Raw genomic sequence first — 26,451 nt, 5'->3', positions numbered from 1 at the left:
CCACTGGCTGAGGGTAGCTGCCACCAAGATGGGCTCCAGGCAGTGCATGAAGTAAATGAGAACTTTGTGGAACCACATTCATTCACTCATTCATTCATTCAACAAACACTGAATGTCTCTCATGTGCCAGGTATGGTGCTAGATCCTAGGGATATACTGAGCAAAGTAGAATAACTCCTGCCTTCACAGAGCACCCTGGCAGGTGCATTCCTTTGGATAAGACAGAGAAGCATCTTCGCTCCTTTTACCCTGCTGGATTTTGCTTTTCCTTTGTTCCTTGGCATCCTGCTAAAGGAGGTTGGCTCAGAGTATCGTGTTTGTTGTTGGTCTTTGTCAAGTGCAGGTGTGGTTGGAAATGCATCCGGGGTTGTTGGTTTTTCAGTTTCCTTTTACTGATTTGATGAGGGGCATGTTCAGACATAGTGATTTCATTGTGCTTGTTTTGAGGGTTTAAGTAATTGACACAGTTCAAAAATTCAATACACATTTGTTGTAGCTAATTTTGATTTGTTTTGAAGCTTCTGTAGCTTATTTGGGGATGAAGGAAAAAAACATTCACACAGGCAGCTTATTCCAGCTTTTTTTCTCCCTCTTTTCCCCCAGACACTACGCTTTAGGGTTTTACTCTTTTGAAAAACTGGTCTCTGGGGTTCCTGTCATGGCTCAGCAAGTATCCGTGAGGATGCGGGTTTGATCCCCCGGCCTTGCTCAGTGGGTAGAGGATCCAGTTGCCATGGCTGTGGCGTGGGCCTGCCACTGAAGCTCCAATTCGACCCCTAGCCTGGGAACTTCTGTATGCTGCAGGTGTGGCAGTAAAAGGAAAAAAGAGAAAAAAAAGTGGTTTTTCATTTAGAAATGACTGAGATTTGGAAAAATCCTGACTCCTTTGTTTCTTTTTACCATCCTTTTTTCTTTTTTTTAATTTTTTTTTTGTTTTTTTGTCTTTTTAGGGCTGTACCTGCGGCATATGGAGGTTCCCAGGCTAGGGGTCTAATCGGAGCTGTAGCCACCAGCCTAAGCCACAACCACAGCAACGTGGGATCTGAGCCTCGTCTGCGACCTACATCACAGCTCATGGCAATGCCAGCTCCTTAACCCACTGAGCAAGGCCAGGGATCGAACCCACAACCTCATGGTTCCTAGTCAGATTCATTTCTGCTGCACCACAATGAGAACTCCCGTTTTTATTTTATTTTATTTAGTTTTTCCATCCTTTTTTTAAATGGTGCTAAGATATATATACATTAAATTTACCATCTTAACCATTCAGTAGCGTGAAGTGCAGACATATTGTTTTGCAACCAATTGCTAGAACTTATTTGTCTTGCAGAACTGAAACTCTATACCCACTAAACAACAGCTAACAAATCCCTGCTTCCCTCTCCCTTCAGCCCTTGGCAACCACCATTCTGGTGTCTATTTCTGTGGGTTGGACTACTCCAGAGACCTCATATATCTGGAATTATATAGTATTTGTCTTTTATGAGTAGCTTCTTGTTTTCTCTTAATTACTTTTTTTTTTTTTTTTTTTGTTCATACATGTGGAAGTTCCTGGGCCAAGAATTGAACCCACACCACAGCATCAACAGCAGTGATAACACTGGATCCTTAACCTGCTGCACCACCTGGGAACTCCTCTTAATGACTTTTTAAAAACGGACCAAGTAAAGTATAGAGACTGAAAGAACAAAGATTACCAAATGTCAATCATTTTCTTATTAATTCCAGATACGTGCTTATTTTTTTTTTTTAGGGCTACACCCGTGGCACATGGAGGTTCCCAGGCTGGGGGTCCAATCAGAGCTGAAGCCACTGGCCTACGTCACAGCCACAGCAACACGAGATCTGAGCCTAGTCTGTGACCCACACCACAGCTATGGCAACGCTGGATCCTTAATCCACTGTGTGAGGCCAGGGATCGAACCTGCAACCTCACGGTTCCTAGTCGGATTCGTTTCCGCTGCGCCAGGATGGGAACTCCAGAAGTTTTAAATTTTGATGTAGTCCAATTTGTCTATTTTTACTTTTGTTGCCAGTGCTTTTAATGTCTTATCATGAGATCATTGCCAGGGAGTTCTCTTGTGGCTCAGTGGGTTAAGGATTCGGTGTTGTCACTGCAGTGGCTTGGGTTGCTGCTGTGGCTGGGGTTCCATCCCTTGCCTGGGAACTTCCACATGACTCGGGTGTGACAGAAAGAAAGGGACAGAGGAAGGAAGGAAGGAAAATCACTGCCAAATCCAAGGTCATGAATCTTTCCTCCTGTTTTTTTCTAAGAGTTTTATAGTTTTAGGTCTTACTTTGGGGTCTTTGAGCTTTTTTGAGTTACTTTTGTATATGGTATAAGGTAGGAGTCCAACTTCATTCTTCTACATGTGGGTATCCAATTTTTCCAACACCATTTGTTGAAAGGCTGTCCTTTCCTCATAGAATGATTTTGGCACCTTTGTTAAAAAGTCGTTGGAGGAAGTTCCCACTGTGGCTCAGCAGTACTGAGCCCGACTAGCATCCATGAGGGTATGGGTTTGATCCCTGGTCTCACTCAGTGAGTTAGGGTCCGACGTTGTCGTGAGCTGTGGTGGAGGTCGCAGACACGGCTCCCCATGTTGCTGTGGCTGTGGTGTAGACCAGCAGCTGTAGCTCTGATTGGACCCCTAGCCTGGGAACTTCCATAAACCCCAGGTGTGGCTCTAAAAAGCAGAAAGAAAAAAAAAAAAAAAGATTAAAAAAAAAAAAAAAAGGCCATTTGACCCTATATGCAAAGGTCATATAGGGTCAAATGCTTATTTGACTTATTTCTGGACTCTATTCCACTGGTCTGTCTGTCCGTCTCTACGTCAATTCTTGCCTCTTTTTTTTTTTTTCTTTGTTGGGCCATACCCACGGCATATGGAAGTTCCCAGGCTAGGGGTCGAGTCGGAGCTGCAGCTGCCGGCCTACACCACAGCCAAAGCAACGCAGGATCCAAGCCGAGTCTTCGACCTACACCGCAGCTCACGGCAGCTCTGGATCCTTAATCCCCTGAGTGAGGCCAGGAATCGAACCCGCTTCCTCATAGAAACTAGTCTCCTTCATTACTGCTGAGCCACGATGGGAACTCCACCTCTTGCCTCTTTTTATTCAGCTTGTTTATCATTTCCTTTTCTGCTGAGAAGGCCTCTTTTTACCTGGACCAGAAGTGCTACCTTTGCCCCTCTTTCCCTTTCTGCTTGAGCAATCTTCATGGGTTGTTCAAAGTACATCAGTAATTAAGTAATTAAGTAAATTAAAAAGTGAGGAAGTCAGTGTACATGGGAGACGGTCAAGCGTCGTAGTTAAGAAACATATTCAAATTCCTGTCCCCGCTTACTGTCCATAGAACTCAGAGATGTTACTCAGTCTCGACTTGCTCATCCATCGAAGGAGAGCATGACGAGGGCCTGGTGCCAAAGCAAGGGGAGATTCGGGGAAGATACGCACCTACGTAGCTCGGCTCACAGCCTGATTCTGAGCAGGCAGGTGTTACGATGTCTCTGAAGTACATCTGTTTCACATAGATTTCCCTTTCATCCAATGTGTCCACTTCTTTCTCTTTCATGAAAAAGCTTCTGGAGTTCCCGCTGTGGCTCATTGGGTTAAGAGCTCGACATAGTGTTCACAAGGATGCGGGTTCCATCCCTGGCCTCTCTCAGTGGGTTAAGGATCTGGCATTGCTGTGAGCTGTGGCATGGGTTGCGGATGTGGCTTAGATCCGGGGTTGCTGTGGCTGTGATGTAGCCTCAGCTGTAGTTCTGATTGGACCCCTCACCCAGAAGCTTCCATATGCCACAGGCGTGGACCTAAAAGTCTCACTTCTGTTTTCTTTTCTTTTTTCTTTTTTATTCCTTTAAGTTTTTCTCGATATCATTGACTCAGAACATTGGAAAAGCCCTTTTAGACCTCCCATGTTCGTCTCGGTTTAACTCAAGTGTGGAGAGGGAGAGGGTTGATTCACTTTGCTGCAGCTCAGGGCATTCCCGTCGTGGCTCAGCGGTTAACAAACTCGACTAGTATCCATGAGGACTCGGGTTCGATCCCTGGCCTCGATGAGTGGATTAAGGATCCAGTGTTGCCATGAGCTGTGGTGTAGGTTGCAGATCCAGCGTTGCTGTGGCTGTGGTGTAGGCCAGCAGCTGTAGCTCTGCTTGGACCCCTAGCCTGGGAACCTGCATATGCCATGGGTGCAGCCCTGAAAAGACAAAAAGACAAAAAGACAAAAAAAAAAAAAAAAAAAAAAAGAAGGAAACTGCAGCTCACAGCTCAGATCGATCCCTGGTCGGGGAACTCCACATGCCATGGGGTGGCCAAAAAAAGAAAAAAAGAAAAGAAAAAAAACAACAGGGGGGAGTTCCCATCGTGGCGCAGTGGTTAACGAATCCGACTAGGAACCATGAGGTTGCGGGTTCGGTCCCTGCCCTTGCTCAGTGGGTTAACGATCTGGCGTTGCCGTGAACTGTGGTGTAGGTTGCAGATGCGGCTCGGATCCCACGTTGCTGTGGCTCTGGCGTAGGCCGGTGGCTACAGCTCCGATTCAACCCCTAGCCTGGGAACCTCCATATGCCGCGGGAACGGCCCAAGAAATAGCAACAACAACAACAACAAAAAACAACAACAAAAAAAAGACAAAAAAAGACAAAAGACAAAAAAAAAAAAACAAAAAAAAACAACAGGGGTGGGCACTTGGGCACTTAATGGAAAGATATTGTCTCATAGTTCTGCAGGCTGGAAGTCCCAAATCAAGGTGTCTACAGGGTAGCGGTCCCTCCAATGCCTGCGGGGGAAGGATCCCTACTTGTCTGTTCAAATTCGGGCAGCCACAGATGTTCCTTGGCCTGTGGCTGGATAACTGCATGTCTCCTCACATACTCCTCCCTCTGTGCGTGTCTGTGTCCAAAGGTCCCTTGTTAAGAAGGACGCCTGTCCTATTGGACCAGGGCTCCCCTAGTGATTTCACTCTCACTCCATCACCTGTTTAAAGATCCTATTTCCTAATAAGGTCACATTCTGAGATACCAGAGGTTAAGGACTTGAACACCTCTTTCTCTGGGGACACAATTCAACCCCTAGCAGTGGTCAAAGTATAAACAATATGAGATGGAAAGTCATCCACTAGATTCCCATCGTGCTGGTTCCCAGGCAGAAAAGGGGGGCAGTGGTGGGAAACTGGACTGGGGGGAGGCTCTGGAGCTTCTGCTTTATCAGTAATGTTTTATTTCCTTGAGAAAATATGCACACATCTGGGAGTTCCTGTCATGGCTCAGTGGTTAACAAACCTGACTAGCATCCTTGAGGATACAGGTTCGATCCCTGGCCTTGCTCAGCGGGTTAAGGATCCAGCATTGCTGTGAGCTGTGGTGTAGGTTGCAGACTGCCTCGGATCATGCGTTGCTGTGGTTATGGTGTAAGCCAGCAGCTGTAGCTCCAATTCGATCCCTAGCCTAGGAACATCTATATGCCATGGGTGTGGCTCTAAAAAGAAAAAGATTAAAAAAATAATAAACACACATCTGTAATGAATAAGAAAATGATTGATATTTGGTAATTGTTTTTTTAGTCTCTATATGTTACTATGGTGCATTTTCAAAAAGTTATTAAGAGGAGTTCCCTGGTGGTGTAGCAGGTAAAGGATCCAGGGTTATCAATGCTGTTGATGCTGTGGTGCAGGTTCGATCCTTGACCCAGGAACTTCCACATGCATGACCCCCGCCCCCAAAAAAGAAAGTCATTAAGAGAAAACAAGAAGTCATTGAGGCAGCGTGTCATCTGCATAGGCACCTGACTGAGTGACATGGCATGAGACAATCTCTTGTGGTAGTTGAAGTCCTCTGTCACCTGATTTTTAGGACCTCTGGCTTGCAATCAGCAGCTAGGAATTTTCAGACTTCAGACCCATGTCAGAGGTTATAACATTCTATAAATAGTCTGTGGTCCAGCTTCCACCAAAAGCCAGTGGGAGGGGTTCCTGTCATGGTGCAGCGGAAACAAATCTGACCAGTATCCATGAGGATGCAGGTTCGATCCCTGGCCTCGCTCAGTGGGTTAAGGATCTGGCATTGCCTTGAGCTGTGGTGTAGGTCGAAGATGCAATTCGGATCCCATGTTGCTGTGGCTGTGGTGCAGGCCGGCAGCTACAGCTCTGATTCGACTCCTGGCCTGGGAACTTCCACATGCTGCAGATGTGGCCCTAAAAAGAAAAAAAAAAAAAGCCAGTGGGGGCAAAAACCCAGGCTTATCTGACACGGTGGTTCCAAAGGCATCCACAGACCAAGTTGGTCTGTGCAAAGTTTGCACCTGTTTGGAACAAAGTGAGGAAAAGGAGGCTAGAGGAGTGAGGTTTTTTTTTTTTTTTTTTTTTTTTTGATTTTTTTGTTTTTGTTTTTGTTTTTGTCTTTTTGCCATTTCTAGGGCCGCTCCCAAGGTTTATGGAGGTTCCCAGGCTAGGGGTCGAATCGGAGCTGTAGCCTCCGGCCTACGCCAGAGCCACAGCAACATGGGATCCGAGCCACATCTGCAACCTACACCACAGCTCACGGCAATGCTGGATCGTTAACCCACTGAGCAAGGGCAGGGATCGAACCCGCAACCTCATGGTTCCTAGTCAGATTCGTTTACCACTGCGCCACGACGGGAACTCCAGGAGTGAGTTTTTAAGGTTAATCTATTCAATTAAGTGGACTGCTCTTTTGAGATTGGGACCCTCTCCTTAAAAAAAAAAAAAAAAAAAAAAAAAAAAAAAGCCCGTAAAATGTTCTATGAAATAATAGTGATAGCAAGTCATGGTAGCTCTTGTTGGTTTTGAGGTCCATATTTAGCAAAATAAAATGGGCTCCTCCTCCCCCAAAACTTAAAAATGTGGTTGGTCTATTATTTTTTTCTTTCTAAGGGCTGCATCTGCAGCATGTGGAAGTTCCCAGACTGGGGGTCGAATCAGAGCTACAGCTGCCAGCCTACAGCACAGCCACAGCAACGCCTGGATCTGAGCCTCATCTGCCTACACCACAGCTCGAGGCAACACTGGAGCCTTAACCCACTGAGCGAAGCCAGGGATTGAATCCACTGGCCTCATAGATACCAGATGGGTTCTTAACTTGCTGAACCATAATGGGAATTCCCTGGTTTGTCTATTTTGAATCAAAAGGATGCCCGCTCATTGAAACTAGTTAAGAATTTCTATAGATGCACTTGGGTAATTTTGACTATGGTCTTTTTTTTTTTTTTTTTTTTTTTTTTGCTACACCTGTGGCATGGAAGTTCCAGGCCAGGGATTGAACCTGCCCCACAGCAGCGACCTGAGCTGTTGCAGTGACAAAGCCAGATCCTTAACCCACTGCACCATAAGGGAACCCTCAACTGTGGATCTTAAATATGTATATATCTTATACCATTGATTGGATTGTAGCATAAGCAACGTCAGCTTCATTTGGGCTGAAAGGCGGTCTTGTGTTGTCGTGACAAAGTGCACTCCTTTAGAAGAAAAAACAAACAGCTGAAATTCTAATATGTGACCTCACTTTGCCTCTTATGGGGTGATCTCCTGTGTTTGGCGGTGCTCAGGTTATTTTTCACATGGCCTTATCTTCTCTGTCCTTATCTCTCAGGTAATAACTGGCTTCATTTGGAAAAATTAACCTTTGCACAGTTCATGACTGCCTGGCCACAGTTCTAACCCAGTCCTGGGGTTAGATGAGAAAGAAAAGCCACATGAAACTGGCAGCCTTCTGCTGGTACATATAGATCTAGAGCTTCTTTTTTGCAGCTCTGTGATAGTTCATTGAGCAGATGCTGGCACTGATTTGGTCCATCCTTTGTTTTTATTTTATGTTTTTTTTAGGGCCCCACCTACAGCATTTGGAGGTTCCCAGGCCAGGGGTAGAATCAGAACTACAGCTGCCGGTCTACACCACAGCCAGCCAAGACCAGATCCAAGTCACATCTTTGACCTACGCCGCAGCTTGTGGCAATGCTGGATCCTTAACCCACCGAGCCAGGCCAGGGATCAAACCCTCAGCCTCATGGATACTAGTCAGGTCCTTAACCTGCTGAGCCATAGCAGGAACTACTGGTCCAACCTTTGTTGATGGGTTTTGGATTGTTTCCAGTTTTTCCTCATTACGCACAAAATTTTGTCTGACTATCCTTAATGACTGCATGTCACTGATTTGTGAGGTCATTTTGGTGGCTGCAGAACAGAGTTTTGCTGGCCTGCTTTGGCTTATGCTGGTTGAAGTCCAGGAAAGCTAAGAAGCCCCAGAGATCAGGTAAATAGCCTGAACGGGACCTCTTCAAGATTAAAGATTTATTTCTTGAACGTTTCTGGACTAGCTGAATGAGAAATGCAAGGTTGTTGTGATCACACATTCAAGCCAGGAGCCTTGCGTGATCAAATCCGGAGTCCACAATTAATAGATTCAGAAGGCATAGAATTCCTTAGGACTATAATTGAAACCCCTGACACAGTGAAGTGGGAAACCCTAAATAGATGTTTTCCTAAGCAGAAAAAGGACCTGTTCCATTTATTTCTAGGATCCATGAGGATTTGGGTTAACGAAACCGACTAGGATCCATGAGGATGTGGGTTCGAGCCCTGGCCTTGCTCAGTAGGTTAAGAATCCGGCGTTGCCATGAGCTTCAGTGTAGGTCACAGACAGCTATAGCTATAGCTCAGATTCAACTCCTGGCCGGGGAACTTCCATATGCCACATGTGCAGCCCTAAACAAAACAAAACAAGAGGACTTAGAGTAGATGTTTTAATGGCTCTTATTGGGAAGATACAAAGCAATAAAATTTGGAAGCAGAGGAGTTCCTGCTGTGGCTTACTGGGTTAATGATCCAGCTCGTCTCTGTGGAGGTGCTGGTTTGATCCCCAGCCTGGTGCTACTGCAGCAGTGGCATAGGTTGCAGCTCTATCTTGGATTCGATCCCTTGCCTGGGAACTTCTGGGGTACAGAAGTAAAAAAAAACTGGGGGCAGAGAAAAAAATGTCTTCTCTCTCTGTGCTTTTTCCAAGGCACAAAGTGAAACTTTTCCTTTGAAAGGGCAGGATACGTGTTCCTCTAATTGTTAATAGGAAACTTTGAGTGAGGTTCTCAGAACCGCTCCCACTTCATTTGACAGTATTAGACAAAGATAAAATCTCTCTACTATTTCCTTGTAGTTATTTCCTCCTTCCTCTTCCCTCCCAATCATTTTCTCTGGGCTTAGCTTTTTGTTTGTTTAGTAATTTGTCCCAGCGCAGGTGGTAGCGGTGAGAGCAACGCTTGTGCTTGATCTTGTGAAAAAGACATGCCCTGTATAAGCTCCTACCAAAGACATCAGCAGAACAGAGACGTGTACTTGAAATTCACTGCTGGCTGATCACGTATAATCTGTCTATCTGCCTATCACCTACTTATTGGCTGATAACATATAATGTTTATTTATCATCTACTTATCTATTTACCTACTCTACCTGTGTTATATGAATACAACCATGAACATATATATGCATAAATATGTTCATGAATATGTATGACATGTGTTGCAGTAATAGATATATTCACACAACACATACATAAAACACACATAGATAGATAAGTAGGTAAGTAGATAAGTAGATGATTGCTAGGTAAGTAACTAGATAGATAAATGTTATATGTGAGCAGCCAACAGTTCGCTCATTCATACATATGTATTCATGGATATATGTATTCAGGTAACACACGCAGATGTATATGAATTTGTCATGTGAAGATTACAAAGGTCAGGCTAGGCTGAACTCTCCTGCATCAAGAAACAGATTCGGAGTTCCCATTGTGGCGCAGCGGAAACGAATCCGACTAGTAACCATGAAGTTGTGGGTTCAATCCCTGGCCTCCCTCAGTGGGTTGAGGATCTGGAGTTGCCGTGAACTGTGGTGTAGGTGGCAGACTCGGCTCGGATCTGGCGTTGCTGTGGCTGTGGTGTAGGCCGGCGGCAACAGCTCCGATTAGATCCCTTGCCTGGAAACCTCCACATGCCTTGGGTGCGGCCCTAAAAGAACAAACACACACACATACACACACACAAAAAGAGGCAACAACAACAGCAAAAGGTGAGAACATTCCTAGAGGCTCATGTTCTTTCCCAGCTCCTCCCTTCCCCAAGGTAATCACTGTGCTGACTTGTAGCACCATTAAATAGTTTGCCTGATTTTGAACTTTGTATAAATGTTTTATAGTCCGTAATCTTGTATCAGGCTCAATCATCATTGCTTCTGTGACATGCATCCATCTTGTTGCATGTCTCAGAAGTTCAGTCTCGGAGTTCCTGCTGTGATGCAGTGGGTTGAGAATCTGATTGCAGTGGCTTGGGTCACTGCAGAGGTGCAGGTTCGATCCCAAGCCCCAGAGCTTCCATATGCTACAGGTGCAGCCATAAGAAACAAACAAACAAACAAAGCTCAGTCTTTGTTACTGCTGTGTACTATGTCATTATATGAATATGCCACAATTTATGTACTTATTCTGCTGTTGGGTTGTTTCCAATTTCTGGCACTTATATAAAAAAAGCAACTGTGAACACTCTTTGTCTGTTGGCAGACATACTCACTTCTCTTAGGCTGGTATTATACTGGATTTCATTGTCTTATTTTTAGTAGGCATCATTTAGCTTGTTAGATGTAATAGCCAAGGTTTATTATTAATTTCAAGTCTTACCATGTAAGTAGGGGAATGGGTTCATTTTCCATGTTATGAAAAATAAGTTGTGGAGTTCCGTCATGGCTCTGGAGTTCCCGTCATGGCTCAGTGGAAACAGATAGAATTAGCATCCATGAGGACGCAAGTTCGATCCCTGGCCTTGCTCAGAGGGTTAAGGATGAAGCACTGGCTTGAGCTGTGGTACAGGTTGAAGACTCGGATCAGCTTGGATTCCACATCGCTGTGGCTGTGGTGCGGTGTCGTTTGCATATGACAGAAACCCAACTCAAACTGACTTAAGACCAAAAAGAAATGTAATGACTCAGGTCATTGGTTGGTGGCTGGCTGCCTTCAGGCATGGCTGGATTCAGGTGCTGAAACAATGTCATCAGCATTTGGTCTTTCTGTTTATCTCTTGGCTTTCTTCTGTTCCTTCCTGGCACCTTGCTCAGACAGGCCTCTTACCCTGGTGATCTCTGGCAGCTTCTGACTTATAACTTCCTAATCCCAAGTCTAGCCAAAAGAGTGTTTCTCTCTTTCCAACGTTTTGACAAAACTTCCAGAATTGAATCTTATTGGCTCTGCTGGGTATATATACCCTGACCCAACCACTGTGACCAGGAAGCAAATAATTCCAATTGGATCATACTTTACACCTAGGTGACATAGAAGGAGAAGAAAAATGTCACCACAAAAGAAAGAAGTGTTTGCTGGGCAGAGACAAAATAATGAAAAACAGACTTCCATTATGCTAAGAAATAAGCAATTGAGTTGGCGAATAAACATTCTGAGGCTGTAAATGACAGAAGGTTAATTCTTTAGTTCTGATGACTCAGCAAGAAGTCTAAGCCTATTCATTTACATAGTGACACACATGTAAACACTGGCTGAACTTTAAAAATGATTTACTTCCTTCTTGCAAAAGCGTCTTCATTTATATAATCATACCAGCATCACACTATGGAGCTATTTGTGCCTTTTCTTTTCCTTAGCTCTCACCCTGCCCATATCAGGTCAGTCCACAGATCCTATTAATTTTTCCTTTAAAATTTCTCCCCTACTTCTTTTCTTCTCTGTTCTGACTATACCGGAAGTTCCAGGCTTATATTCTATCACCATAGCAACCTAGTGAAATAAGAGCATATCTCTTTCCCAGTTAGCCCGGTCAAGGTCCTGGAAGACCGACTTGGTTTATGTGCCCATCCCTGAATTAAAATCTGCAGCCAGAGGCATGGTGGATGCTGATAGGCAAGCTGTGGTCATGAGACCGGCCACCCTTGGAGCAGGAAAGCAATCAGTCTTTCCTGAATCTCCTGGACCAGGCATGGGGCAGGGGCAGATGTCCAGAGAACAATCAGGATAGCAGGCAAGTAAAAACAGCAGATAGTCAGCTCACTTAGAAGTTAAAAGCCCCATCACTTCTGATTGAAAGTGTGCTGTGTCTATAGATTAGCGCTCACAGAATTCATAACATCGTATTTTCAAGCTGCAAGAGATGGTAGTACTGGTCTCCTTACCCAAGGCCTCTAGTTATCATTAACCCTTCCCCCTTGGTTTTTGTTTTTTGTTTTTTGTTTGTTTTTTACGGCTGCACCCAAGGCATATGGAGGTTCCCAGGCTAGGTGTCAAAGCGGAGCTACAAGGAGTTTTCTGTGGTGCAGGGGGTTAAGGATCTGGCATTGTCACTTCAGTGGCCGGGGTCGCTGCTGTGAGATGCAGGTGCCATCCCTCGCCTAGGAACTTCTACATGCCACAGGCTCAGCCAAAAAAAAAAAGTGTTCATTCCAGGAGTTCCCTTTGTGGCTCAATGGTTAATGAACCCGACTAGGACCCGTGAGGATGCGGGTTTGATCCCTGGCCTGGCTCAGTGGGTTTGGGATCTGGCGTTGCTGTGAGCTGTAGTGTTGAAGATGCGGCTCGGATCCCTCATTGCTGTGGCTGTGGTATAGGCCAGCAGCTGGAGCTCTCATGGGACCCCTAGCCTGGGAACCTCCATATGCTGTGGGTGCAGCCCTAAAAAGCAAAAAAAAAAAAAAAAGCAGAGCTACAGCTGCCAGCCGACACCATAGCCACAGCAATGCCAGATCTGAGCTGCATCTGCGACCTACATCACAGCTCACGGCAACGCTGGATCCCTAACCCACTGAGCGAGGTCAGGGATTGAACCCAAATCCTCATGGGTACTAGTTGGGTTTGTTACCGCTGAGCCTCAACAGGAACTCCGACCCTTCTTCCTCTGTGCGCTCATGGTAGTTTATGCTTTGAAAGCAAGAATCGCAAATGCCATCAAAGTGCTCAAAAAGTCCTGTACCTTCCAGTCTTTTGTTCATTGCTCCCCTCCCCCATAACCAGGGGAAGGCCTTGGGCAGGACATAAGTTTGTTCAGACGTATCAGACCTCCAAACAGTGGTTTACACAAGATACTAGGGCTTTCGTTGTCCTTTTTTTTTTTTTTTTTTTTTTTTTTTTTTTTTTTTAATGGTGGTGCCAGGGATTGAATCGGAGCTGCAGCTGCAACCTGTGCTGTAGCTGTGGCAACACCAGATACTTTAGCCCACCGTGCCAGGCCAGGGATCTGTCCCTTGCTTCCACAGCGACCTGAGCCACTGTGATCAGATTCTTAACCCAGAGCACCACAGCAGGAACTCCAAAATAATGGTTTATTTCTTTCTTTACATAAAAGCCCAAGCTGGAGTTCCTGTCATGGCTCAGAGATAACAACCCAGTTAGTATCCATGAGGATGCCGGTCTGATCCCTGGTCTCGTTCAGTGAGTCCAGGATCCATTGAGAACTGTGGTGTAGGTTGGCAGCTACAGCTCTGATTTGACCCCTAGCCTGGGAATTTCCATATGCCGCAGGTATAGCCCTAAAAAGACTGAAAAAGAAAAAAAAAAGAGTGTGTGTCTCTGGAGTTTCCTGGTGGCTCAGTGGGTTAAGGGTCTGGTGTTGTCACTGCTGTGGCTTGGGTTGCTGCTGTGGGTTTGATCCCTGGCCTGGGAACTTCCACATACTGCAGGCATGGCCTAAATAAATAAGTAAAATAAAAATAATCTTTTTTTTTTTTAAGGGAGAGTACCCATTGTGGCTCAGCAGAAATGAGCCTGACTAGTATCCATGAGGTTGCGGGTTTGATCCCTGGCCTCACTCAGTGGGTTAAGAATCTGGCATTGCCATGAGCTGTGGTGTAGGTTGGCAGCTGTAGTTCCCATTCGACCCCTAGTGTGGGAACTTCCATATGCTGCAGGCACAGCCCTAAAAAGACAAAAAAGAAAAAAAAAGAAAAAAGAAAAAGAAAGAAAAATCCCAAGCTGATACTGGGCACTGATCTGTGAAATCACCGGCAACCCAGGTGCCTCCGTCTGCTGCGCTGCTCTCCCAAGGGTGGGTGCCGACTGTGCACACATGGCGCCCCATCATTTCCAGGTTCCAGCCCCCAGGAAGTAAGAAGACTGGGAAAGGGAGGCATGCCCCTTCCCTTCCACAGCACATCCTGGGAGTTGTACACATCGCTTCTGCTCACGTCCTGCTGACCCTCTCGTGGCTGCACTTAGAATGCACGAGAGGCTGGGAAACACAGTCTTTCTTTTGGGCAGCTGTGTACCCAGCTATGAGAGAAGGGAGAAGAGATGCTAAAAGATAACCATCAACCTTTGCAGGAAAGAAAGGATGGATAAGCAATGAGATCCTGCTGTGTAGCTCTGGGAACTCTATCTAGTCCCTTATGATGGAGCAGGATAATGTAAGAAAAAAGAATGTATACCTGTATGTGTGACTGGGTCACCTTGCTGTACAGCAGAAAATGGACAGAACACTGTCAATCAGCTACAATGGAAAAAATAAACATCATTATAAAATGCAGGAAAGAAAGGAAAAATATCTGACCTTTCCTTCTATTTTTTATGTTTGTTTGTTTTTCAGATAATAACAGAAGAGATTCCCAGGTGATTGCAAATAAAGGAACATTTTAACACGCCAGGAAAATCATGTCTGCCTACTACCGGAATAACGCCTATGAGGAAGATCCAGATGCTGCTTACTATTCCGGGTCTCAGAACCATCCTCGGGGATATTTGAACACTCCAAACTATCCAGAACCTCCAGATCCTCTGAACAACCCAGACTACCCCAGCACCAGGAGGAACCCATACTCTGCAGATTCCAGAACAGGTCCAGACTATCCTGGGTCTCTAGCAGAACCAGATTATCCTGGATCTCAGAGGAATCCAGACTACCCAGGCAACAGGCACAATCCCTATGCTGCAGACTCCAGAAGTTCAGACTATCCCGCCTCTTGGGCAGAGCCAGATTATCCTGGATCTCCGCCCAATCCATACCACTCAGGCCCATCCAGAGAGCCAGACGACTCTGCCTCTCAACGCAATCCTGCTTTCGCAGGTTCCAGGAGCAGTGGAAATTATGCAGGCTCCAGAACAAATCCAGATTATCTGGGCTCCCTGGGAGAACCAGACTACCCTGGAGCTCAGGGAAACACTACCTCTCCCGGCCCCAGCGCCAAATCCAACCAGCCAGGCTCCAGAAGGAATCCAGAATCTGCGGGTTCTAGAATCAATCCGTACATAGACGCTCTGGGACAGCCTGATTATCCAGGTGCTGAGAATCAACCTGATCCTCCAAACTTTTGGGGGGAACCAGACTATCCTGATGCTGAGGACTATCGCCATGCTCCAAACTTGTGGGGGGAGCCTGATTACCCAGGAGCTGAGAATGGCTCTTCTGAGAATCCAGAAATGAACAGGGAGTAAGTGCCAGCATCTTCCTCCACTGGGGATGGAGGGTGAAGCCTAGATCATGAAATCGGTGGAACTTGGTTGCTATTGTTTGGGTTAGGGACACACAGGATGGGTTCCTTGACCTGAACTTGTGGCAAAACTTTCATGCCTACTTGTCTGCCTCACCTGGACTCAACCTGAGGCTTCAAGCCTTTACCTGAACGTAATCTTTCATTACTTCTTGCTTTGAATAACCTCCTTCCCAGTCTCCTATCTCTTCCTGTCTCATCACTGCAAGACACCTAAATTCCCACTGTTGTGACCCTGCTACTTCGCCAATGAGGTTAGTGTTAAGATGACAGTTATGGGAGATCCTGTGGTGGTTCAGCGGAAATGAATCTGACTAATACCCATGAGGACACAGGTTCCATCCCTGGCCTTGCTCAGTAGGTTAAGGATCCGGCATTGCCATGAGCTGTGGCGTAGGTCGCAGTTGCCAGTTGAGGCTCGGATCCTGCATTGCTGTGGCTGTGGTGTAGGCTGGCAGCAACAGCTCCGATTGGACCCCTAGCCTGGGAACCTCCATATGCTGCAGGTGCAGTTCTAAAAAGACAACAACAACAACAACAAATGATAGTTATGAACCCAAACATTTTAACCAGAGTTATATTAAAAGGAATGCATTTTATTTTATTTTATTATTTTATTTTATTTTTAGGGCTGCACCTGCAGCATTTGGAAGTTCCCAGGCTAGGGGTCCAATCGGAGCTGCAGCTGCCGGCCTACACCGCAGCCATAGCAACGCTGGATCCTTAACCCACTGATCAAGGCCAGGGATCCAATCCACATCCTCATGGATACTAGTTGGGTTCGTTACTGCTAAGCCACAGTGGGAACTCCTAGGTCAGTAATTTTCGACTTGGGCTGATGCTTAGTATTACCTGTGTACCTGGGGAGCTTTGAAATCATACACATGCTCAGGCCCAACCTTCAGAGCTTCTGTGTCTGGGGTGGGGCCTGGGAATTGGGATCTACATAAAATTGAGAACCAGGGCTCCAAGTGAATTGATTTTCACAGCATTCCCTTTATATACTCAGCACTTTCTAGTCTCGCACCTTTATTTGTGCTGTTCTTTGTCCTTGGAACGCCCTCCTCCTGATTCTTTATGTATGAATTTATCCTTCCAAACCCAGCTCAGATGCCTCTTTTCCGTACAATTTCCCTCCAGACTCCCAGCCCAAATTCTTCTCTCTTTCCTCTGAGTTCCTTGGGCTGGTCTTCTGCTAGTCATCAGTTGCTACTTGTCTGATAATTGCTTATGGCTGTGTTTAAGAAGCTCTACCTGGCTGTCCTGAGAGTTCCCTGAGGGTAGACACCCTGAGTCTTTATCTTTCTGCTCTCACCCCGTTGCCCATGGCTAACACATGGTTGGCATTGAGTCCGCATTTGTGGAATGGATGGATGGATGGATGGATGCTAGTGGATGAATACTGAGCCATCGCTTTGGGATTTCAGAATGCTCAGCAGAACATCTTCCATCCGGCCCTCTTTTCACCGTGGAGGTGACGGCCCCTTGGGCATCCTTGGGAGAGAAGATGGAGATAACCCTGAAAACATTGAAATGACATCCATGGAGATGGCAAATCCATACAGCCACTCTGTGCCAGGTGCTCCTGACCGTGGCTATGGTGAGCATTTGTCATAAGGATCATATCCTGGGACAAAAGCAAAATTCAGTGGGCTTGGGACCAGTCATTAACGATCAGCAGAAATTGGGAGTTCCCGTTGTGGCTCAGCGGAAATGAGTCTGACTAGGACCCATGAGGTTGCAGGTTCGATCCCTGGCCTGGCTTGTGGGTTAAGGATCTGGTGTTGCCGTGAGCCATGGTGTAGGTCACAGACATGGCTTGGATCTGGTGTTGCTGTGGCTGTGGCATAGGCCAGCTGCTATGGCTCTGATTCAACCCTTAGCCTGGGACCCTCCATATGCCATAGGTGTGGCCCTAAAAAAAGACAAAAAAAAAAAAAAAAAAGATCAGCAAGACTAGAGTTGTCCCGCCCCCTTCAAATACCAGATCAAGTATGGTTTCCTTCTCTGGGTATCTTTTAAGTCCAAGGGTATAGCCCTTGGCATTCACCTGGCCAGCGCCATGCCATCCTGTTATGTGCTCTTGAGATGAACAGCCTTCATCTCAATATCTTCCAAGGCTCCAGGTGTTTTTCCTACATGGTGCCTGGTACCCAGTAGGTGCTTGAGCAACACTCATGGAATTAATGGCATTAATAATCCAGCAACTGTAAGGGATGTATCAATTAGCTCTTGCCACAGGAATGCTGCATAACAAATAACTCCAAAACCCAGCGTTGTCTAATAAACAGCATTTACTTCTCACCCACACATCTGTGGGTCTGACTGAATCAGCTGGGACTTGGCTGTGCCTGATCTGAGGTCACAGATTCTGTTTAGGGCTACAGTCCCTCTTGATGCAGTGAGCTCACCTGGGCCATTTCCTTCCCTTGGCACAAGCTGAACGTGCTGTGATGAGCAGAAACACACAGTGTCTCTGAGTCCTTGACTAGGAATTCCTTACTGCTGAGCCACGACAGGAGCTCCACAGACAAACCCTGAGTCAAGCCATTTGCAAGTCTTATGGACCAAGCTGTGCTCCGGAACAGCTAGTGCGGTGGAATTAATTGTCTCCTGCCTCTTCGTTCCAGTGAACCCTGCTTATGTGGGTGACGATGGCCGGGGCCAAGCTTACAGAGACCCACCATTATCGGGACATGATTGGTTCAAGTCTCCCCAAGGTAAGGCTTAAATGAACAGTGACCAAAAAAGTCAATCCTAAAGAAGGAACGTGGGACGTTCCCGAGGTGGCTCAGTGATCGTGAGCCCAACTAGTATCCATGAGGACGAGGGTTCAATCCCCGGCCTCGCTCAGTGGGTTAAGGATCCGGTGTTGCCAGGAGCTGTGGTGTAGGTTGCAGACAGGGCTCAGATCCCATGTTCCTGTGGCTGTGGTGTCAGCTGGCAGCTGCAGCTCTGATTGGACCCCTAGCCTGGGAACTTCCATATGCTGCAAGTGTGGCCCGAAAAAGCAAACAAAAACAAACACACCCACAATTTACGTGGCATCTCTGCCCATAATGCTTTCAAAGCCTGAGGCTCCTTCTATAGTGCTTTTTTTTTTTTTTTTAAATCGGAGTATAATTCATTTCTGTAGCGTCTTTCTCCATCCTTAGCCTCCCATGAATGTGTATACTCTGATTTTCAAAATGACAGCCTCTGGTCAGGAAGAAGGAGAAATGGTGAAGGGTAAAAGGTAAAACCAGGCAAACAGTCACCTTTTAAAGAGAATTCCTGGAAGCCACAATCCTATTGGCTATAACAGGATCACGGGTCCACCCTTGGCCTCCAAGGAGCCACCCTTTGCCACGAAGGAAGATGGGAGAGTTTTAACTGAGCATAGTGCCTGCCCTGGAAAGGAGGCTTCTGCTGGTATAAGAAAAAGAGGAGTTCCCATTGTGACTCAGCAGGTTACAAACCCCACATAGCATTGGTGAGGATGCAGGTTTGATCCTTGGCCTTGTTCAGTGGGTTAAGGATTCAGCATTGCCTCAAGCAGCAGCATAGGTCACAGATGAGGCTCGGATTCTGTGTGGCTGTGGCTGTAGCTGTGGCCTGCAGCTGCAGCTCCTATTCAACCCCTAGCCTGGGAACTTCCACATGCTGCAGGTGCATCCAGAAAGAAAGAAAGAGAAAGAGGGAATGGTATTGGGAGGCAGACAGATAGCAGCAACCAAGGTCTTCAGGGGATAATAACTATTTCACCATAAACCCATCTGATAGGCATATAAATTGATCAATATAAAATATAAGTTTTAGGAGTTTCTGCTGTGGCTCAGTGGTTAATGAATCCGACTAGGGACCATGAGGTTGTGGGTTCAATCCCTGGCCTTCTCAATGGGTTAAGGATCCGGCATTGCTGTGAGCTGTGGCGTAGGTTGCAGACGTGGCTTGGATCCCGTGTGTTGCTGTGGCTGCGGCTGTGGCGTAGGCCGGCGGCTACAGCTCCAATTCAACCCCCAGCCTGGGAACCTCCGTATGCCGTGGGAGCGGCCCTAGAAATGGCAAAAAACAAAACAAAAAAAAAAAAAAACCAAACAAACAAACAAAAAACAAACAAAAAAAATTTAAAAAAAAATAAAATAAAATACAAGTTTTAGGCCAGAGGCCCCCAGTCAAAGTGAAAATCTTGCCCTTTGATTACGAGTCATTTAGAAGGATCTCTGCCTTCTGTTTCTAGAATCCCATTGTCTTTAACAAAGGATTCTGTTTCCAGTCCCTTGCCTAGCTACTGGGACAGAGGTCTCTACAGGAAAAATGCACCTCTTCGCAGAGAGACCCTCCCCTCCAGCGTAGATGTGGGCAGTTGTGCTGGGATTGTGTGGCGCTGGCTTTGTCCGTCTCCTCCTGGCGTTACACACCACGGACGGGGCAGCTCTTTGTAGCTGTTGTCACTTTTCCTGCCAGTAGCCGACGATGCCGGTGTGACTTCTCTATGAGGCCTTGGGAAGCCCACGCCACGGGTGCGTAAGGCTCAGAGGAGGCCAGAGATGCTGTCAGATGACCAAGGGAATGAAATCATTGTCGAAGTTGAGGACATCCCATCTGGGGTCCAGAGCTCTCCATCTTTGAATCAGATTGTTTCAGAAAAGAGGCCGCTGAACTCAAGTGTCAGCCTGGTCTCCTCCCTTTCCGACGTCAGTGCAACAGACTGTCCGGTTTTCAGCCAGCAGAGGGACAGGAAGGGCAAGCAGGTGTTACGGTTTTCAACATCTTTGAATGAATCATTTTCTCGGACGCTTTATAGCTCGGAAAGCATGGCCTTAGACACGCCTCGAGCTTCACAGGAGACCATCCAAGGTAGTAAGACATCGGGGCAGCGGAGTTAGGGCGGGAGCAATGCTTTCCGGAGAGGTCCACAAGGGTTTGGTTTTAAGACATCAAGAGAGGAGTTCCCATCGTGGTGCAGTGGTTAACGAATCTGACTAGGAACCATGTGGTTGAGGGTTCGATCCCTGGCCTTGCTCAGTAGGTTGAGGATCTGGCATTGCTGTGAGCTGTGGTGTAGGTTGCAGACATGGCTCAGATCCCACGTTGCTGTGCCTCTGGTGTAGGCTGGCAGCTACAGCTCCGATTAGACCCCTAGCCTGGGAATCTCCATATGCTGCAGGAGCGGCCCAAGAAGTGGCAAAAAAAAAAAAAAAAAAAAAAAAAAAAAAAAGACATCAAGAGGAGTTCCCGTTGTGGCTCAACGGTAACGGACTGGACTAGTATCTATGAGGATGTGGGTTCGCTCCCTGGCCTCTCTCAGTGGGTTAAAGAATCTGGTGTTGCTGTGAGCTGTGGTGTAGGTCGCAGATCAGGCTCGGATTTGGCGTTGCTATGGCTGTAGTGTAGGCTGGCGGCTACAGCTCTGATTCCACCCCTAGCCTGGGAACTTCCATATGCTGAGGGTGTGGCCCTAAAAAGAAAAAAAAAAAAAAAGACATCAGATTGGGTTATTACAGACCGGGGTTCTTGGCCTTCCCAATCAAGAGAACTTGGTAAGAAGCCAGCCCAAAAATTCATGCAAGCCTTTACTTGGGGCTCCTGCTGCAACAGAAGAGGAGTGAAAACAAGTACCTGATTCCTTGCTCATTCCCAAAGGAGTGGAGCAAGCGGGTTCCTTACATGGAGTGAGGGTGGGGGGCGTCCAGGTGTTGGCTGAAGGCACAGCTTAAGACTTTGGTGGTGGTGGTTTGTGCAGGAATCATGCAAAGTACCCTGTTTTTGCTCCAGGCTCTTCAAAAGGGGCAGTCGCTTTTTTTTTGTTTGTTTTGCTTTTTAGGGCCACGCCCACGGTATATGGAAGTTCCCAAGCTAGGGGTCAAATCAGAGCAGCACCTGCTGGTCTACACCACAGCCACAGCAACACAGGATCTGAGCCGCATCTTCAACCTACACCACAGGTCAGAGCAATGCCAGATCCCCAACCCACTGGGTGAGGCCAGGGGTGGAATCCACATCCTCATGGATACTGGTCAGACTCCTTTCCACTGTGCCACGACAGGAACTCCCTGGCAGCTGCCTTTTTTTGGTCTTTTTGTATCTTGTTGTCCGTAACCTGCCCCACTTCTCATGCACACAGTTATTTTTAGTCCCATATAGTTTCTTTGGATTTTATTGTTTAGGGAGATTTCGTCCAGGTACAAGCATTGCAGCAGAGGGTCTCAGGTCCCAGGTCCTAGTTGGTCCCAGGGCGAAGGTTTGGTAGATGACCTGAGAATGCTCAGGACCAAGGAAGAACTCATTCTGAGAGCATCTGACACCGAAGAAGTTTAGCCTGTCCAGCTCATATCATGTGGCTGGTGTTCCCCTCTTCTGTTTGTTTTTTTTTTTTTTTTTTTTTTTTTTTTTTAAGGGCTGCACCTGCAGCATTTGGAGGTTTCCAGATGAGGGGTCCAATTGGGGCTACAGCTGCCAGCCTACACCACAGCCACAGCAACACGGGATCCGAGCTGCATCTGCTACCTACACCATAGTTCACGGAGATGCTGAATCCTTAACCCACTGAGCGAGGCCAGGGATCGAACCCACAACCTCATAGTTCCCAGTCGGATTTGTTTCTGCTGCACCACGATGGGAACTCCCCCTTTTCTGTTATCCATGGAATTTCCTTTGATTTATGCCCCACACTGCACCCCTGTGAAACAGGCATGCTTGTCATTTTCATTTGCTTGCTGAGAATCCTGGGGCTCAGGGAAATGAAATGATGTGGCAAATCTGGGATCAAATGCAGGTCTGCCTGAGCCCCAAGTCTGATGCCTTTACCAGCATCCTGTCCTGCTTTGGTCTAACCCTTCCCTACTCTGGATTTGGGAACACGATGCCTCTTTTTATTGAGTCTGCCATGAAGCCAGGTCTTAGCTGAGACTTCCTGCCTCTCTGCTCCTGATGCCAAACTCTGGTTTCTCAGATGCTGTTTCTGTTTCATCCCATAAGACTCCAGGCCTGAAGTCCAGCTGATTTCAATGATTTCTAAGAGGGGAAAAAAAAAAATCCATTCACACCAAGCGTTTTCTAGGTTTAGCCCCTTTGTTGAAGATTGAGGGGATGGAGTTCCCTGGTGGCCTGGTGGTTAAGGATCTGGCATTGTCACTGCTGTGGCTCAGATTTGATCCCCCGGTCTGAGAACTTCCACATGCCTTGGGTGTGGCCAAAAAAAAAAAAAAAAAAAAAGATTGGGGCATCTCCTCTCGCATTACTATCTCCCGATTTTCTGGGTTTTTTTCCTCCTTCCTCCCCCTTCTTTCTTCCTCTCTATCTACTCCTACTTACCTCAAGAGAGACACAAATTTCTCATCTTCAGCTGAGGATTTGGTGGCCCTGCTCTAGGGACTCTCCCTCCACCTCAAATATGTCATTAAAATAAGGAGTTCCGGAGTTCCCACTGTGGCTCCGTGGTAGCAAACCCGACTGATATCCATGAGGATTTGGGTTCAATCTCTGGCCTTGCCCAGTGGGTTAAGGATCCAGTGCTGCTGTGACCTATGGTGTAGGTCACAGACGAGGCTCAGATCCCGAGTTGCTGTGGTTGAGGTGTAGGCTGGCAGCTATAGCTCCGATTGGACCCCTAGCCTGGGAACCTCCATATGCCGCAGGTGTTGCCCTAAAAAGCAAAAAAGCAAAAAAAATAATAATAATAAAACATAGTTGACTTACAGTGTTGTGCCAATTTCTGCTGTACAGCAAAGTGCCTTAGTCACTCATATATATACATTTCTTTTCTCATATTCTTTTCCATCATGGTCTCTCCCAGGAGACTGGGTCCAATTCCCTGTGCTGTGCAGTAGGCCCTCATTGCTTATCCATTCTAAATGTAACAGCTTGCATCTACTAATCCCAAATACCATCTTTTCAAATGCTATTACTTTGGTAAAGGAAGAAAAGAAACTCCATTTTTTTTTTTTTCTTGCAGGACAAAAATTAATCGCCTCCCTGATTCCCATGACTTCTAGAGACAGAATTAAAGCCATCAGGAATCAGCCAAGGACCATGGACGAGAAAAGGAACCTTAGGTATGGACCAAAAGCGTTTCTTCTTGCCCAGCTTTCATGCAAATGTCCACCTTCTGCTTTTCTCCCACGTCAGAAAGGACATCCTGCTGGAGAATGCCACGCCATCTGTGTAGGTCGCCCGAGTGGGGGCTGTGCTTGATGCCCGGCGTGCAGAGAGCAGTGCGTGAAAACAGAGGGAGTAACTTTGGGATGGTGAAGTCGGGCTACCCCTCCCTCGGCCAGGTGACCCAGGTTAACAGCCGCAGAGATAAGTCACGGGACCGGAAGGACGTCCCCTCTGTGGTACCCCCTCCGAAAACCCCCAACCCCGGTCTAACCAGACGGAAAAAAACGCAGTCAAACCCTCATAGTGGGACATTCTACAAATACCTGAGCCGTAGTCCTTAAACCTGTCAAGCTCATCCAAAAATGGAAAATCTGAGAAACGATCACAGACTACGGGGTTCTTCTTCTTCCTTTTTTTTTTTTTTTTTTTTTTTTTGTCTTTTTTAGCGCCTCACCCATGGCATATGGAAGTTCCCAGGCTAGGGGTTGAATCGGAGCTGTAAGCTGCCTCAGCAATGCCAGATCCCAGCCACGTCTGCCACCTACACCACAGCTCACGGCAATGCCAGATCCTTAACCCACTGTGCAAGGCCAGGGATTGAACCCACATCCTCATGGATTCTAGTCGGGTTTGTTAACTGCTGAGCCATGACGGGAACGTCCTAAAGGGTTCTAAAGAGACATGACAGCTATGCCCCGTGATATCCTGGATGGGTCCTGGAAGATAAGCCAGGCATCTGTGGAAAAACTAGTACAGTTGGAATAGTCTAGAGTGCAGGTAAAAGTTATACATCAACGTTGGTTTCTTAGTTCTGACAAACCTACTTTGGACATGTAAGATGTGGAGTTCCTGCGTGACTCGGCGGGTTAAGAATGAGGATGGTGTCCATGAGGATGCGGTTCTATCCCTGGCCTGGCTCATCGGGTTGAGGACCCTGGGTTGCCCCAGGTTGCCATTGCTGGGGCTCAGATCCAGCATTTCTGTGGCTGCGACGTAGGCCTGTAGCTACAGCTCCAATTCAACCCCTGGCCTGGGCACTTCCATATGATGCAGGTGCAGCTGTAAAAAGAAAATTTTTTTTAAATGTAAAAAGGAGTTCCTGTTGTGGGGCAGCGGCAACGAATCCAACTAGGAACCGTGAGGTTGCGGGTTCAATCCCTGGCCTCGCTCAGTGGGTTAAGGATCCTGAGTTGCCGTGAGCTGTGGTGTAAGTTGCAGATGCAACTCAGATCTGGCATTGCTGTGGCTGTGGTGTAGGCCAGCAGATGTAGCTCCGATTTGATCCTTAGCCTGGGAACCTCCATATGCCTTGGGTATGGCCCTAAAAAGAAAAACAAAAAACAAAAAACAAGGGTGAGGCAGTTTAAGTCTTCAGACCCTACTTATATATAAGGTTCCTCAGCCTTTCTCTTTTTGCAGTTTGTAGTAGTTGGCAGAAACTAGCAGAGCAGATGTAGCAATTGCTAATAAATGATTCAAATGATGCAGTTGTTCTGAGGTTCAAAGTCTGGCAGGGTGGGGGTGGGGGATAAATAAGTCAACAGGTAACTATGATACAAAAAAAATCAGGCCAAATCAAAACAGAAGGAGATTGCAGTGGGAGGACCAGAAGGAGGAGATACAGTGCATTGGACAAACCAGGGGAGGGGGGCATCTGAACTGAACCTTAGATGATGCTGGAGGGTGGCGGGGGGGCCTTTGCCATGGACCAAAGAGAACCAGGAAAGGCCAGAGCAAAGGAGATGTAATGCGTTCTTGGAAAGTTAAAGAGACCAACTGTGGCTGGATTTTTCTCTAAACACTCTTCTATCCAGGAGGACGCGGGTTCGAACCCTGGCTTCGCTTAGTGGGTTAAGGATCCTGCATTGCTGTGGCTGTGATATAGGCCGGCAGCTGTAGCTCCAATTCACCCCTAGCCTGGGAACTTCCATATGCCTCAGGTGTGGCCCTAAAAAGCAAAAAAAAAAAAAAAAAAAAAAAAAAAAAAAGTTCAAAGCACTTTTCTGTTTCAAGCTCTACATGCTTCCCTCTGTCCCAAGGCTGGAGACTCCAAGGACTTTACAGCGGGATTTTCAACCTGCTGTTTGGGTCTGGATCATTCTGTGTTGTGGGGGCTGTCTATTCACTGCAGGGTGTACACAGCATCTGTGGTCTCCTCCCAAGAGAGGTCGGTGGCACCCACCACCCCCTGTTTGACAACTCAAGAGCTCTCCAGGGGTTCCCTTGGCGCGGGGGAGGGGGGAAGGGGGGGGCACAAATCGGCCAGGCTGAGAACCATTGACTTCTGGGGACCCCAGCCCCCTCCTGATGGTTATCCCTCACACCCTCCACCCTTCCCCCTGCTTATTCCGTGTTGGCCAGCCTGGCCTCTTTGGGGGGTCATGTTAGCTGTTCCTTGTGCAGGGACAGCCCCTTCTCCACAGACTAACCCCGCTTCTCCTTCAAGATTTGGAGCAAAGATGGCGCTATTCCAACACAATCTTCACCCCAGCACATCCGATCTCCTTACTCTGCTGTTTTTCTTTCCCAAAGTACAACTCACCTTCTTTGTTTTTTTTCAAGGCCACGTCCATGGCATATGGAAATTCCCAGGCCAGAGGTCGAATCAGAGCTCCAGCAGCCAGCCTACACCCCAGCCACAGCAACACAGGACCCAAGCCATGTCTGCAACCTACACCACAGCTCACGCTAATGTCCAATCCTTAACCCACTGAGCAAGGCCGGGGATTGAACCCACAACCTCATGGTTCCTAGTTGAATTCCTTTCCGCTGTGCCACAACAGGAACTCCACTTCACCTTCTATTATCCTATATTGTTTCCCCACTTTAGTACTGTATCTATTATTTATTTTCATTCTCTTCCAACATGGATGTGTGC

The 26,451-nt window shown here is 46.9% G+C and overlaps 1 protein-coding gene across 10 annotated transcripts in view; it reads left to right on the top strand.

The window, feature by feature from the left end:
- Positions 1-26,451, top strand: part of TMC5 (transmembrane channel like 5) — a 77,104-nt gene that overhangs the window by 19,954 nt on the left and 30,699 nt on the right. For 8 of the 10 annotated variants that reach the window (XR_014840623.1, XM_085017391.1, XM_013995619.3 and 5 more), the window contains 4 exons: positions 14,591-15,431; positions 16,919-17,091; positions 18,122-18,211; positions 23,428-23,527. Coding sequence is in view for 9 of the 10 variants with exons in the window: in XM_085017391.1 (XP_084873517.1) it covers positions 14,656-15,431; positions 16,919-17,091; positions 18,122-18,211; positions 23,428-23,527 (1,139 nt within the window). In the remaining variant the exon portion in view is untranslated. Of the gene's footprint in view, positions 1-14,590; positions 15,432-16,918; positions 17,092-18,121; positions 18,212-19,719; positions 20,331-23,427; positions 23,528-26,451 lie in introns of those variants that run through there. The other 2 variants (XM_085017393.1, XM_085017392.1) reach the window with 1 other exon arrangement.

The sequence above is a fragment of the Sus scrofa genome, chromosome 3 (genome assembly GCF_054392235.1).
Source record: "Sus scrofa isolate SSC_HxYL_T2T_F1_AM1 chromosome 3, Sscrofa_HxYL_maternal_Yorkshire_Landrace_v2.0, whole genome shotgun sequence".
Taxonomy (NCBI): Eukaryota; Metazoa; Chordata; class Mammalia; order Artiodactyla; family Suidae; genus Sus; species Sus scrofa.
Note: the sequence above shows the minus strand (reverse complement) of the source record. Positions and strands in the feature narration are given on the sequence as shown.